At 53.7% G+C, this 13,043-nt stretch overlaps 2 protein-coding genes across 2 annotated transcripts; both read left to right on the forward strand.

Moving 5' to 3' along the window:
• The first annotated feature begins 2,768 nt into the window (after window positions 1–2,768).
• Window positions 2,769–4,688, forward strand: LOC134045608 (inositol 1,4,5-trisphosphate receptor-interacting protein-like 1). The gene is given in 3 exon segments (XM_062495430.1): window positions 2,769–2,845; window positions 2,887–2,938; window positions 2,940–4,688. Coding segments are annotated over 3 exon segments (1,878 nt in total).
• A 3,964-nt stretch (window positions 4,689–8,652) lies between these two features.
• Window positions 8,653–10,536, forward strand: LOC134045609 (inositol 1,4,5-trisphosphate receptor-interacting protein-like 1). Its single transcript, XM_062495431.1, is given in 3 exon segments — window positions 8,653–8,733; window positions 8,736–8,786; window positions 8,788–10,536. Coding segments are annotated over 3 exon segments (1,881 nt in total).
• Window positions 10,537–13,043: the final 2,507 nt, after the last annotated feature.

Raw genomic sequence — 13,043 nt, forward strand, 5'->3', positions numbered from 1 at the left:
ACAGTGCTGAACTGGTTCTAATCAGAAATGCAGCCCAGCTGTCCCCGGCCCCTGTGATCATCACACAGTCACTGAATGGCTTGGCTTGGAAGGCTCCTTAGAAATTGCCTTGTTCAGCCCTGCTGCCAAGGACAGGGACACCTTGCACTGGGCCGGGTTGCTCCAAGCCCCAGCCAGGCTGGCCTGGAGCACTGCCAGGGATGGGGCAGCCGCAGCTTCCCTGGGCAGCGTGGGCCAGGGCCTCAGCAGCCTCAGAGGCCACAATGTCCTCCCCATCTGCAGCCTAAGCCCTCCCTGGGGCCAGGCCGGGCCGCAGCAGGGAGCACCTCATGGGGCTGTGCCCGGGGAGGGAACGGCCCTGCCCAGGGACAGCAGGGCTCTGGCACCAGGGACAGCAGGGACAGCAGGGACAGCAGTGCCGGGCACGGCCGCAGGGACACACGTGGCCGCAGTCACTGTCAGGAGCAGAGAGGAACCTTCTCGCTCTCTGCAACTCCCAGACACGACGGCTGGGCTAGTGCAGCTCAGGCTCTGCTCCCAGGAAACAAGGGACACGACAAGAGGGAATGGCCTCAAGTTCCGCCACGGGAGGCTTAGATTGGGTATTAGGGAAAAATTTCTCCTCCAGAAGGGTTGGCAAGCACTGGCACAGGCTGCCCATGGAACTGGTGCCATTGACATTGCTTGAGACGCTTCAGGAATGTGTAGATGTGGCACTTGGGGACATGGTGATCAGGTGGACTTGCCAGTGTCAGGTCTGTGCACTCTGACTTGATGGCACGATGAATGTGGGGCACCACACAGCCCAGGTGCTGGCAGCTGTAAACTGGCTCAAGCCATAGAGTAGAGCCTTCCATGTCAGCTAGCACCGGTGCTGGCAGCTGAGCCACTGGCAACATGCCACCTTCCCCTGCTGCAGAACCCTTTTAGGGTCAAGCTGGGGCAGGGGAGGGGGGGCAGTGATTCTCCCAGCTCCTGAGCACAAGCTGAGAAAAGGGAAATCATGTAACCCATCCACCTCTCGGACTGACACCTGGTAACAGAGGAAAGAGAGGAGCAAAGGCACAATTTGGAGTTCCATCTAGGCAGCACCAAGAGGGGACCGTTCAAATCCAGGTGTCCAGCACAGAATACACGCCACAGGCTTTCCTAGAGGGGTAAAAGGTGCAAAAAAAAGGACAAGACAAACCTCAAACCCAAAGAGTAGTGTTTGAGTTTTCTGTGACTGATGGCTGAGAGACATGGCTGTGCAGTGCTGATGGTCTCTTCTGTGCACACTCCTCGTCTTTGCTCATCTCAGGGGCCTGCAAAGCCAGGCGAGGCTTTCTTCCTGCTCTTGGCTGCGCTGAGACCAAACAGCCTTGGGGTGCCCAGCGCTGTGAGCAGGAGAGCTGGGCAAAGTCACTGCAAGCCACGCAGCCTTCCCCTCCAAGGCTCCAGAGACACAAGGGCAGAAAGCTGCGGCCTAAGCTGGACTGCACTCGGACCTTGTGGAGCTTGTGTCTGCTCTGGCATCCCTCCTCCAGGCTGGGCAGTGTAAATCTGAGCTGCTTTCCCAGGCCATCCAGGCTTTGCACAAACTGGGGCCTTGCCGAAGGCAAAGGCCAAGGAAGGGCTCTCACTTGTGCTGCCGGTGCCGTGGAAAGCCCCAGAGCAAAGAGGGCATTTCTTGTCTGCCGGGATCCCCTCTTCACAGTCTGGCCTTGCAGCTTAGCAAAACCCACACGCACAGGAGGGGACATTCCAGCAATGACTTTCACTCCAAACCTTTCCATTTTCTACCAGGAAAATACTGATTTTCCCTTCTGCTTGCAAGGGCATGGATTCCCTTGGCTGATGGATTTGGCACAAAGGTTCTCCTCACATGGAAATGCTTCCAGGCAAACTGAAACTCTTCCTCCCACCAACAACCCATTTTGTCCCACGAGACCGTGGGAAGGAGGCCCAGTGCAAATGCACCACCTTTCTCTCCTCTCAAAGGAGCTGGATTCTCAGCCCAAGGGCCTGACACAATGCAGACGAGCCCTGAATTGAGGTTTTAGCTACGTGCGGGTGGTTGTATTAGCCCAGGGAAGCCACCAAATGAGCAGAGGAAAATTTCCTCAACTTGAGCCATGGCAGATTTCAATTGGATCTCTAGGAAATTAGTCCTTCAACCAAAAGAATATGAAGCTTGGGAACAGGCTGCCTAGGGAAATGGCTGAGTCCCCATGCTCAGAAATGTTTAAATGGCATGTGGATGTGGCATCTGGGCACCTGGCTGATTGGAGCGTAGGCAGTGTTATGTTTGCCAGTGGACTGCATGATCTGCAGGGACTTTTTCAACCACACTGACTCCAAGATTCAAGTGTAGCTCAAGCAATGTCGTGCCAAAGCATAGACTCAATGATCCTCATGGGTGCCTCCTAACATGGATATCTATGAGAATGCCAATGGAGTGCAGATGAAAATCAATGCCAAGGAAAGAGCAGTGGGAGTTCTTTGAAAAAGATTGAGTCAAAGGCAGCCTTTTGCAGTACACCAGGGCCGCTCTGGGTGGCTGAGCCAGGGCGGGGACAAAGGGTGTGGTTGGCTGGATTGTGATGTGCTGTGACACCTGTGACGCCACGGGGACGTGTCACAATGGGGGCCGCTATAATAGGCCGCAGCAGGCAACGCTGGCCCTGCATTGCTTGAGCAAGCGGTGAGTGCACACGTGGTGGGGAGGCTGGGCTGGGCACAAGGGCCAGGCCAGAAACGCTGAACCTGGGGCTGGCTTCTCCCCCTGCATGCAGGGACAGCCCCTGATGGGAGAACCTTGGGCAGGTCATGCTGCTGCTGCTGCTGCTGCTTCTGCTGCTGCTGCTGCTGCTGCTGCTTCTGCTGCTGGGGCAGTGGGACAGGCTTTTTGCTGCCTGCCAGCTGTGTGGGGCCCTGTCCTTCCTGCCCCCAGAGCCCTGAGCATTCTCGTCCCTGCTGCCCCCACTGCTAGCTGCCTCCCTCACAGCCCCACTCAAGGCCTTCTCTCCATCCTCCCGCAGACCATGAATTCCGTGGTATTGCTCTTCGTGCTCTTGAAAACCCTCATCCAGTACCCACAGCTCGTGGGTGATGTTCCAGATGAGGAAACACGTCTGCGCATGGAAGTGCATGCCAAGCACATGGAATGGGAGAGGATTCGGCTGGAGTGGCAGGTGGAGCAGCTGGACCTGAAGCAGAGTGGAGTGGAGCAGTCCTTGCAGCTCTTGGCTCTTGCTGTGCTCCTGTTCCTTGTCTTGGTCCTGTGGCTGATGGGGTGCAAAAGGAGCCTGAGGAGAGAGGAGCCTGAAGAAGGAAACAATGGTGCAAACAAAGAGGAGGTCAGAAATGGGCTTGCAAATGAAGAAGTGGATGTTGGAAATGCAGAAGAAGAAGATGATGCGAATGGGGAGGAAGATGGCAATGGTGATGGTAACGTACAGGAAGACGGCAACGTTGCTGGAAATGGAGAAGATAATATTGAGAACGCAGTTGTCAATGAGGCTGCAAATGCCGCAAACAATGATCTTGCAATCGCGGCCTATGAAGGAGACAACGATTTGGACGATAACGTTGGAAGAACTGTGATGCAACGCATACAGTGGCCTGTACAGGACCTGCAGGCTGGCTGCGAGTGGACAATGAACCTGATGGATAAGTATGCGGTTTACTTTGGACACGTCTTATCAAACAGTTTCTACCCAGTCCTGCACCAAGCCATCGGGGTGGGCAGCGCCTTTGAAGGTTGGAGTCCCCGTGAGCAGGATGTTGTGTACCAGGTGCTCATACCCATGACACCTCCCCGAGGCCACAGCTTCCACCTGGAGCTGGACTCTGCAGAGCACAGGCAGGTGAGGAACTTCCGTGTCCGCGTGCAGCTGGAGTGCACCTGCACCAAGGAGCAGCAGGGGGAGAACGTGCTGTGCTTCCTGCACCAGCCCGAGGAGGAGCTGAGGAGGAGTCAGGATCCCAGCCTCCTAGACACCCTGTGCACCGACTCCTACCTCGATGTGCACAAAACGGCCCGCTGGTTCCACCAGCTGGTGAGAGCCATCTGGCCAGCTTTGCCGCAGTCGCACAATTGGCATTTAACGCTGCTGCCCTCCAGACGCTGCTGCCAATTCAAGGTGACCAATGGCAGGGAAAGCTTCAGGATTGAGGTGTTGTTTGGGGTGCGCAGAGGCGACTCCGACGTCTTTGTGAGCAGCCAGCCTAAAGAGGCCCACACCCAAAGCACAACCTGGCCCGAGACCTATGCTGTGGCAGAGACTGAGTTCTTCAAGCACGTCGCCAAGCAGGCCCCCCCTGACAGTTTGCACCTCAAGTGCCTGCAGTTTTTCACCCGTCTTGTGCTGGGCTTCAGCTTCTCCACCTACAGCATGAAGACCATCGTCATGCACCTGCTCAACGTCGTGCCCGTGTCGCAGTGGCGCAGGAGAGATCTGCTGCGGCGCCTGCTGGATATCCACGAGGGCCTGCGCTTTTGCGTGCAAGCAAAACACCTCAACCACTTCATTGTGGGGAACCAGAGGCTGCCTCCCAACATCCATTTACCCCCAGATGTTCAAAGGGGTCACACATACAATCTCTTCCATCGCCTGGCCGAGGAATCGGCCGCCCACACCCAGGCCGTTAGTGAGTACCGGGATCTGCGAAAGCGCTTCCAAAGAATCCTTCTCGCTGAACGCTGAACGGACGCACTGACGCACAGAGCTGTGCTCGTGCTGCTCGCAGCTGGCAGCACAGAGCCACCTCATAGCACTAATTTGGTGCTGTAAGGAGAAGAGGCTGCAAAGGCTCTGCTGAAGGTCCCACAGCCTCTCCTGCCACCTCAACAGCTGGAAAGCCACAGGACAGCTGATTCTGCCGCCTTGGATTATTTCGTTCTCCAGAAAAGGCACCCACATTGGCATACAGCCCTGCTGCAATTTCCCCACTCCTAAGAATGCGTGTGAACACAGAACATGCCGTACCTGCGGGGCCAAAGTCACCAAACCCCACCTGCAACACGCACTTGTTCCCGCCCTTTCGGAAGCGCCAAAATTTACAGTATGAAAGAAGCGGGAATGGGGGACAGAAAAAGAAGCAGAGCGAAGAAGAGCAAGGGGAAAAATCAACACTGCTTGGCTGCCATCAGTCAATGGACTGTGACTCTCCTTGTCTGTACAAAGGACACATTTAGGCCAGCAATGGACAAAGTGTCTTGGAGCTGACCTGAAATTTTCTGTATATAGGAATCTAGATATTTTTTCATAGCTAGTTATATAATAAATAAAAATTTTATACCAGTGAGTTGCTTCATTATTTATGATTATATATAGTAAAATAGAATAAAACAAAACCATATACTAATATAAACAACAGCCCACATGAAAATACGTAATTATTCTATCCCAATAAAAAAATCATTCCAAAGAGTTGAATCCACAATTAAGTTTAAATAATAATAATAAAAATAATAGAGCACATATTAAGTGTCAATATATTTTTGGCGGAAAGGGTTTTCATCAAGCAGATGCATTCATACAGATATAACATACGTGTAATATATAGATACAGTGGGCATTTCATATTCTTGTAGCAATATAATTTCTATTCTACATCATATGTATGTATCACACATAGGATTTTATTTTGACATACAAGTCAAGCCGTATCTAGGGTTGCTATCTGTTCTGACCCATATTAATGCTCTCTACTTAGTGCATTTATGAGCAGCAACCTGGAAACAGCTTGGATCTTGTCTCAATAAAATACAATGTTGCAGAATCAGGATTGTGCAAATCTTTCTTGATCTCAGCCAGACCCACAGTGTTGGTAAAAGCCTTTCACAGTGAATCTGGGCTCGTGGGCTCTTGGCTTGAACTCAACCAAACGGACAGTGCTGAACTGGTTCTAATCAGAAATGCAGCCCAGCTGTCCCCGGCCCCTGTGATCATCACACAGTCACTGAATGGCTTGGCTTGGAAGGCTCCTTAGAAATTGCCTTGTTCAGCCCTGCTGCCAAGGACAGGGACACCTTGCACTGGGCCGGGTTGCTCCAAGCCCCAGCCAGGCTGGCCTGGAGCACTGCCAGGGATGGGGCAGCCGCAGCTTCCCTGGGCAGCGTGGGCCAGGGCCTCAGCAGCCTCAGAGGCCACAATGTCCTCCCCATCTGCAGCCTAAGCCCTCCCTGGGGCCAGGCCGGGCCGCAGCAGGGAGCACCTCATGGGGCTGTGCCCGGGGAGGGAACGGCCCTGCCCAGGGACAGCAGGGCTCTGGCACCAGGGACAGCAGGGACAGCAGGGACAGCAGGGACAGCAGTGCCGGGCACGGCCGCAGGGACACACGTGGCCGCAGTCACTGTCAGGAGCAGAGAGGAACCTTCTCGCTCTCTGCAACTCCCAGACACGACGGCTGGGCTAGTGCAGCTCAGGCTCTGCTCCCAGGAAACAAGGGACACGACAAGAGGGAATGGCCTCAAGTTCCGCCACGGGAGGCTTAGATTGGGTATTAGGGAAAAATTTCTCCTCCAGAAGGGTTGGCAAGCACTGGCACAGGCTGCCCATGGAACTGGTGCCATTGACATTGCTTGAGACGCTTCAGGAATGTGTAGATGTGGCACTTGGGGACATGGTGATCAGGTGGACTTGCCAGTGTCAGGTCTGTGCACTCTGACTTGATGGCACGATGAATGTGGGGCACCACACAGCCCAGGTGCTGGCAGCTGTAAACTGGCTCAAGCAATAGAGTAGAGCCTTCCATGTCAGCTAGCACCGGTTCTGGCAGCTGAGCCACTGGCAACATGCCACCTTCCCCTGCTGCAGAACCCTTTTAGGGTCAAGCTGGGGCAGGGGAGGGGGGTCAGTGATTCTCCCAGCTCCTGAGCACAAGCTGAGAAAAGGGAAATCATGTAACCCATCGGCCTCTCGGACTGACGCCTGGTAACAGAACAAAGAGAGGAGCAAAGGCACAATTTGGAGTTCCATCTAGGCAGCACCAAGAGGGGATCGTTCAAATCCAGGTGTCCAGCACAGAATACACACCACAGGTTTTCCTAGAGGGGTAAAAGGTGCAAAAAAAAGGACAAGACAAACCTCAAACCCAAAGAGTAGTGTTTGAGTTTTCTGTGACTGATGGCTGAGAGACATGGCTGTGCAGTGCTGATGGTCTCTTCTGTGCACACTCCTCGTCTTTGCTCATCTCAGGGGCCTGCAAAGCCAGGCGAGGCTTTCTTCCTGCTCTTGGCTGCGCTGAGACCAAACAGCCTTGGGGTGCCCAGCGCTGTGAGCAGGAGAGCTGGGCAAAGTCACTGCAAGCCACGCAGCCTTCCCCTCCAAGGCTCCAGAGACACAAGGGCAGAAAGCTGCGGCCTAAGCTGGACTGCACTCGGACCTTGTGGAGCTTGTGTCTGCTCTGGCATCCCTCCTCCAGGCTGGGCAGTGTAAATCTGAGCTGCTTTCCCAGGCCATCCAGGCTTTGCACAAACTGGGGCCTTGCCAAAGGCAAAGGCCAAGGAAGGGCTCTCACTTGTGCTGCCGGTGCCGTGGAAAGCCCCAGAGCAAAGAGGGCATTTCTTGTCTGCCGGGATCCCCTCTTCACAGTCTGGCCTTGCAGCTTAGCAAAACCCACACGCACAGGAGGGGACATTCCAGCAATGACTTTCACTCCAAACCTTTCCATTTTCTACCAGGAAAATACTGATTTTCCCTTCTGCTTGCAAGGGCATGGATTCCCTTGGCTGATGGATTTGGCACAAAGGTTCTCCTCACATGGAAATGCTTCCAGGCAAACTGAAACTCTTCCTCCCACCAACAACCCATTTTGTCCCACGAGACCGTGGGAAGGAGGCCCAGTGCAAATGCACCACCTTCCTCTCCTCTCAAAGGAGCTGGATTCTCAGCCCAAGGGCCTGACACAATGCAGACGAGCCCTGAATTGAGGTTTTAGCTACGTGCGGGTGGTTGTATTAGCCCAGGGAAGCCACCAAATGAGCAGAGGAAAATTTCCTCAACTTGAGCCATGGCAGATTTCAATTGGATCTCTAGGAAATTAGTCCTTCAACCAAAAGAATATGAAGCTTGGGAACAGGCTGCCTAGGGAAATGGCTGAGTCCCCATGCTCAGAAATGTTTAAATGGCATGTGGATGTGGCATCTGGGCTCCTGGCTGATTGGAGCGTAGGCAGTGTTAAGTTTGCCAGTGGACTGCATGATCTGCAGGGACTTTTTTCAACCACACTGACTCCAAGATTCAAGTGTAGCTCAAGCAATGTCGTGCCAAAGCATAGACTCAATGATCCTCATGGGTGCCTTCTAACATGGATATCTATGAGAATGCCAATGGAGTGCAGATGAAAATCAATGCCAAGGAAAGAGCAGTGGGAGTTCTTTGAAAAAGATTGAGTCAAAGGCAGCCTTTTGCAGTACACCAGGGCCGCTCTGGGTGGCTGAGCCAGGGCGGGGACAAAGGGTGTGGTTGGCTGGATTGTGATGTGCTGTGACACCTGTGACACCACGGGACGTGTCACAATGGGGGCTGCTATAAAAGGCCGCAGCAGGCAACGCTGGCCCTGCATTGCTTGAGCAAGCGGTGAGTGCACACGTGGTGGGGAGGCTGGGCTGGGCACAAGGGCCAGGCCAGAAACGCTGAACCTGGGGCTGGCTTCTCCCCCTGCATGCAGGGACAGCCCCTGATGGGAGAGCCTTGGGCAGGTCATGCTGCTGCTGCTGCTGCTGCTGGGGCATTGGGACAGGCTTTTTGCTGCCTGCCAGCTGTGTGGGGCCCTGTCCTTCCTGCCCCCAGAGCCCTGAGCATTCTCGTCCCTGCTGCCCCCACTGCTAGCTGCCTCCCTCACAGCCCCACTCAAGGCCTTCTCTCCATCCTCCCGCAGACCATGAATTCCGTGGTATTGCTCTTCGTGCTCTTGAAAACCCTCATCCAGTACCCACAGCTCGTGGGTGATGTTCCAGATGAGGAAACACGTCTGCGCATGGAAGTGCATGCCAAGCACATGGAATGGGAGAGGATTTGGCTGGAGTGGCAGGTGGAGCAGCTGGACCTGAAGCAGAGTGGAGTGGAGCAGTCCTTGCAGCTCTTGGCTCTTGCTGTGCTCCTGTTCCTTGTCTTGGTCCTGTGGCTGATGGGGTGCAAAAAGAGCCTGAGGAGAGAGGAGCCTGAAGAAGGAAACAATGGTGCAAACAAAGAGGAGGTCAGAAATGGGCTTGCAAATGAAGAAGTGGATGTTGGAAATGCAGAAGAAGAAGATGATGCGAATGGGGAGGAAGATGGCAATGGTGATGGTAACGTACAGGAAAACGGCAACGTTGCTGGAAATGGAGAAGATAATATTGAGAACGCAGTTGTCAATGAGGCTGCAAATGCCGCAAACAATGATCTTGCAATCGCGGCCTATGAAGGAGACAACGATTTGGACGATAACGTTGGAAGAACTCTGATGCAACGCATACAGTGGCCTGTACAGGACCTGCAGGCTGGCTGCGAGTGGACAATGAACCTGATGGATAAGTATGCGGTTTACTTTGGACACGTCTTATCAAACAGTTTCTACCCAGTCCTGCACCAAGCCATCGGGGTGGGCAGCGCCTTTGAAGGTTGGAGTCCCCGTGAGCAGGATGTTGTGTACCAGGTGCTCATACCCATGACTCCTCCCCGAGGCCACAGCTTCCACCTGGAGCTGGACTCTGCAGAGCACAGGCAGGTGAGGAACTTCCGTGTCCGCGTGCAGCTGGAGTGCACCTGCACCAAGGAGCAGCAGGGGGAGAACGTGCTGTGCTTCCTGCACCAGCCCGAGGAGGAGCTGAGGAGGAGTCAGGATCCCAGCCTCCTAGACACCCTGTGCACCGACTCCTACCTCGATGTGCACAAAACGGCCCGCTGGTTCCACCAGCTGGTGAGAGCCATCTGGCCAGCTTTGCCGCAGTCGCACAATTGGCATTTAACGCTGCTGCCCTCCAGACGCTGCTGCCAATTCCAGGTGACCAATGGCAGGGAAAGCTTCAGGATTGAGGTGTTGTTTGGGGTGCGCAGAGGCGACTCCGACGTCTTTGTGAGCAGCCAGCCTAAAGAGGCCCACACCCAAAGCACAACCTGGCCCGAGACCTATGCTGTGGCAGAGACTGAGTTCTTCAAGCACGTCGCCAAGCAGGCCCCCCCTGACAGTTTGCACCTCAAGTGCCTGCAGTTTTTCACCCGTCTTGTGCTGGGCTTCAGCTTCTCCACCTACAGCATGAAGACCATCGTCATGCACCTGCTCAACGTCGTGCCCGTGTCGCAGTGGCGCAGGAGAGATCTGCTGCGGCGCCTGCTGGATATCCGCGAGGGCCTGCGCTTTTGCGTGCAAGCAAAACACCTCAACCACTTCATTGTGGGGAACCAGAGGCTGCCTCCCAACATCCATTTACCCCCAGATGTTCAAAGGGGTCACACATACAATCTCTTCCATCGCCTGGCCGAGGAATCGGCCGCCCACACCCAGGCCGTTAGTGAGTACCGGGATCTGCGAAAGCGCTTCCAAAGAATCCTTCTCGCTGAACGCTGAACGGACGCACTGACGCACAGAGCTGTGCTCGTGCTGCTCGCAGCTGGCAGCACAGAGCCACCTCATAGCACTAATTTGGTGCTGTAAGGAGAAGAGGCTGCAAAGGCTCTGCTGAAGGTCCCACAGCCTCTCCTGCCGCCTCAACAGCTGGAAAGCCACAGGACAGCTGATTCTGCCGCCTTGGATTATTTCATTCTCCAGAAAAGGCACCCACATTGGCATACAGCCCTGCTGCAATTTCCCCACTCCTAAGAATGCGTGTGAACACAGAACATGCCGTACCTGCGGGGCCAAAGTCACCAAACCCCACCTGCAACACGCACTTGTTCCCGCCCTTTCGGAAGCGCCAAAATTTACAGTATGAAAGAAGCGGGAATGGGGGACAGAAAAAGAAGCAGAGCGAAGAAGACCAAGGGGAAAAATCAACACTGCTTGGCTGCCATCAGTCAATGGACCGTGACTCTCCTTGTCTGTACAAAGGACACATTTAGGCCAGCAATGGACAAAGTGTCTTGGAGCTGACCTGAAATTTTCTGTATATAGGAATCTAGATATTTTTTCATAGCTAGTTATATAATAAATAAAAATTTTATACCAGTGAGTTGCTCCATTATTTATGATTATATATAGTAAAATAGAATAAAACAAAACCATATACTAATATAAACAACAGCCCACATGAAAATACGTAATTATTCTATCCCAATAAAAAATCATTCCAAAGAGTTGAATCCACAATTAAGTTTAAATAATAATAATAAAAATAATAGAGCACATATTAAGTGTCACGATATTTTTGGCGGAAAGGGTTTTCATCAAGCAGATGCATTCATACAGATATAACATACGTGTAATATATAGATACAGTGGGCATTTCATATTCTTGTAGCAATATAATTTCTATTCTACATCATACGTATGTATCACACATAGGATTTTATTTTGACATACAAGTCAAGCCGTATCTAGGGTTGCTATCTGTTCTGACCCATATTAATGCTCTCTACTTAGTGCATTTATGAGCAGCAACCTGGAAACAGCTTGGATCTTGTCTCAATAAAATACAATGTTGCAGAATCAGGATTGTGCAAATCTTTCTTGATCTCAGCCAAACCCACAGTGTTGGTAAAAGCCTTTCACAGTGAATCGGGGCTCGTGGGCTCTTGGCTTGAACTCAACCAAACGGACAGTGCTGAACTGGTTCTAATCAGAAATGCAGCCCAGCTGTCCCCGGCCCCTGTGATCATCACACAGTCACTGAATGGCTTGGCTTGGAAGGCTCCTTAGAAATTGCCTTGTTCAGCCCTGCTGCCAAGGACAGGGACACCTTGCACTGGGCCGGGTTGCTCCAAGCCCCAGCCAGGCTGGCCTGGAGCACTGCCAGGGATGGGGCAGCCGCAGCTTCCCTGGGCAGCGTGGGCCAGGGCCTCAGCAGCCTCAGAGGCCACAATGTCCTCCCCATCTGCAGCCTAAGCCCTCCCTGGGGCCAGGCCGGGCCGCAGCAGGGAGCACCTCATGGGGCTGTGCCCGGGGAGGGAACGGCCCTGCCCAGGGACAGCAGGGCTCTGGCACCAGGGACAGCAGGGACAGCAGGGACAGCAGTGCCGGGCACGGCCGCAGGGACACACGTGGCCGCAGTCACTGTCAGGAGCAGAGAGGAACCTTCTCGCTCTCTGCAACTCCCAGACACGACGGCTGGGCTAGTGCAGCTCAGGCTCTGCTCCCAGGAAACAAGGGACACGACAAGAGGGAATGGCCTCAAGTTCCGCCACGGGAGGCTTAGATTGGGTATTAGGGAAAAATTTCTCCTCCAGAAGGGTTGGCAAGCACTGGCACAGGCTGCCCATGGAACTGGTGCCATTGACATTGCTTGAGACGCTTCAGGAATGTGTAGATGTGGCACCTGGGGACATGGTGATCAGGTGGTCTTGCCAGTGTCGGGTCTGTGCACTCTGACTTGATGGCACGATGAATGTGGGGCACCACACAGCCCAGGTGCTGGCAGCTGTAAACTGGCTCAAGCCATAGAGTAGAGCCTTCCATGTCAGCTAGCACCGGTGCTGGCAGCTGAGCCACTGGCAACATGCCACCTTCCCCTGCTGCAGAACCCTTTTAGGGTCAAGCTGGGGCAGGGGAGGGGGGGCAGTGATTCTCCCAGCTCCTGAGCACAAGCTGAGAAAAGGGAAATCATGTAACCCATCCGCCTCTCGGACTGACGCCTGGTAACAGAGGAAAGAGAGGAGCAAAGGCACAATTTGGAGTTCCATCTAGGCAGCACCAAGAGGGGATCGTTCAAATCCAGGTGTCCAGCACAGAATACACACCACAGGTTTTCCTAGAGGGGTAAAAGGTGCAAAAAAAGGACAAGACAAACCTCAAACCCAAAGAGTAGTGTTTGAGTTTTCTGTGACTGATGGCTGAGAGACATGGCTGTGCAGTGCTGATGGTCTCTTCTGTGCACACTCCTCGTCTTTGCTCATCTCAGGGGCCTGCAAAGCCAGGCGAGG

This window comes from Cinclus cinclus, chromosome 6, assembly GCF_963662255.1.
Source record: "Cinclus cinclus chromosome 6, bCinCin1.1, whole genome shotgun sequence".
In the NCBI taxonomy this organism is placed as follows: domain Eukaryota; kingdom Metazoa; phylum Chordata; class Aves; order Passeriformes; family Cinclidae; genus Cinclus; species Cinclus cinclus.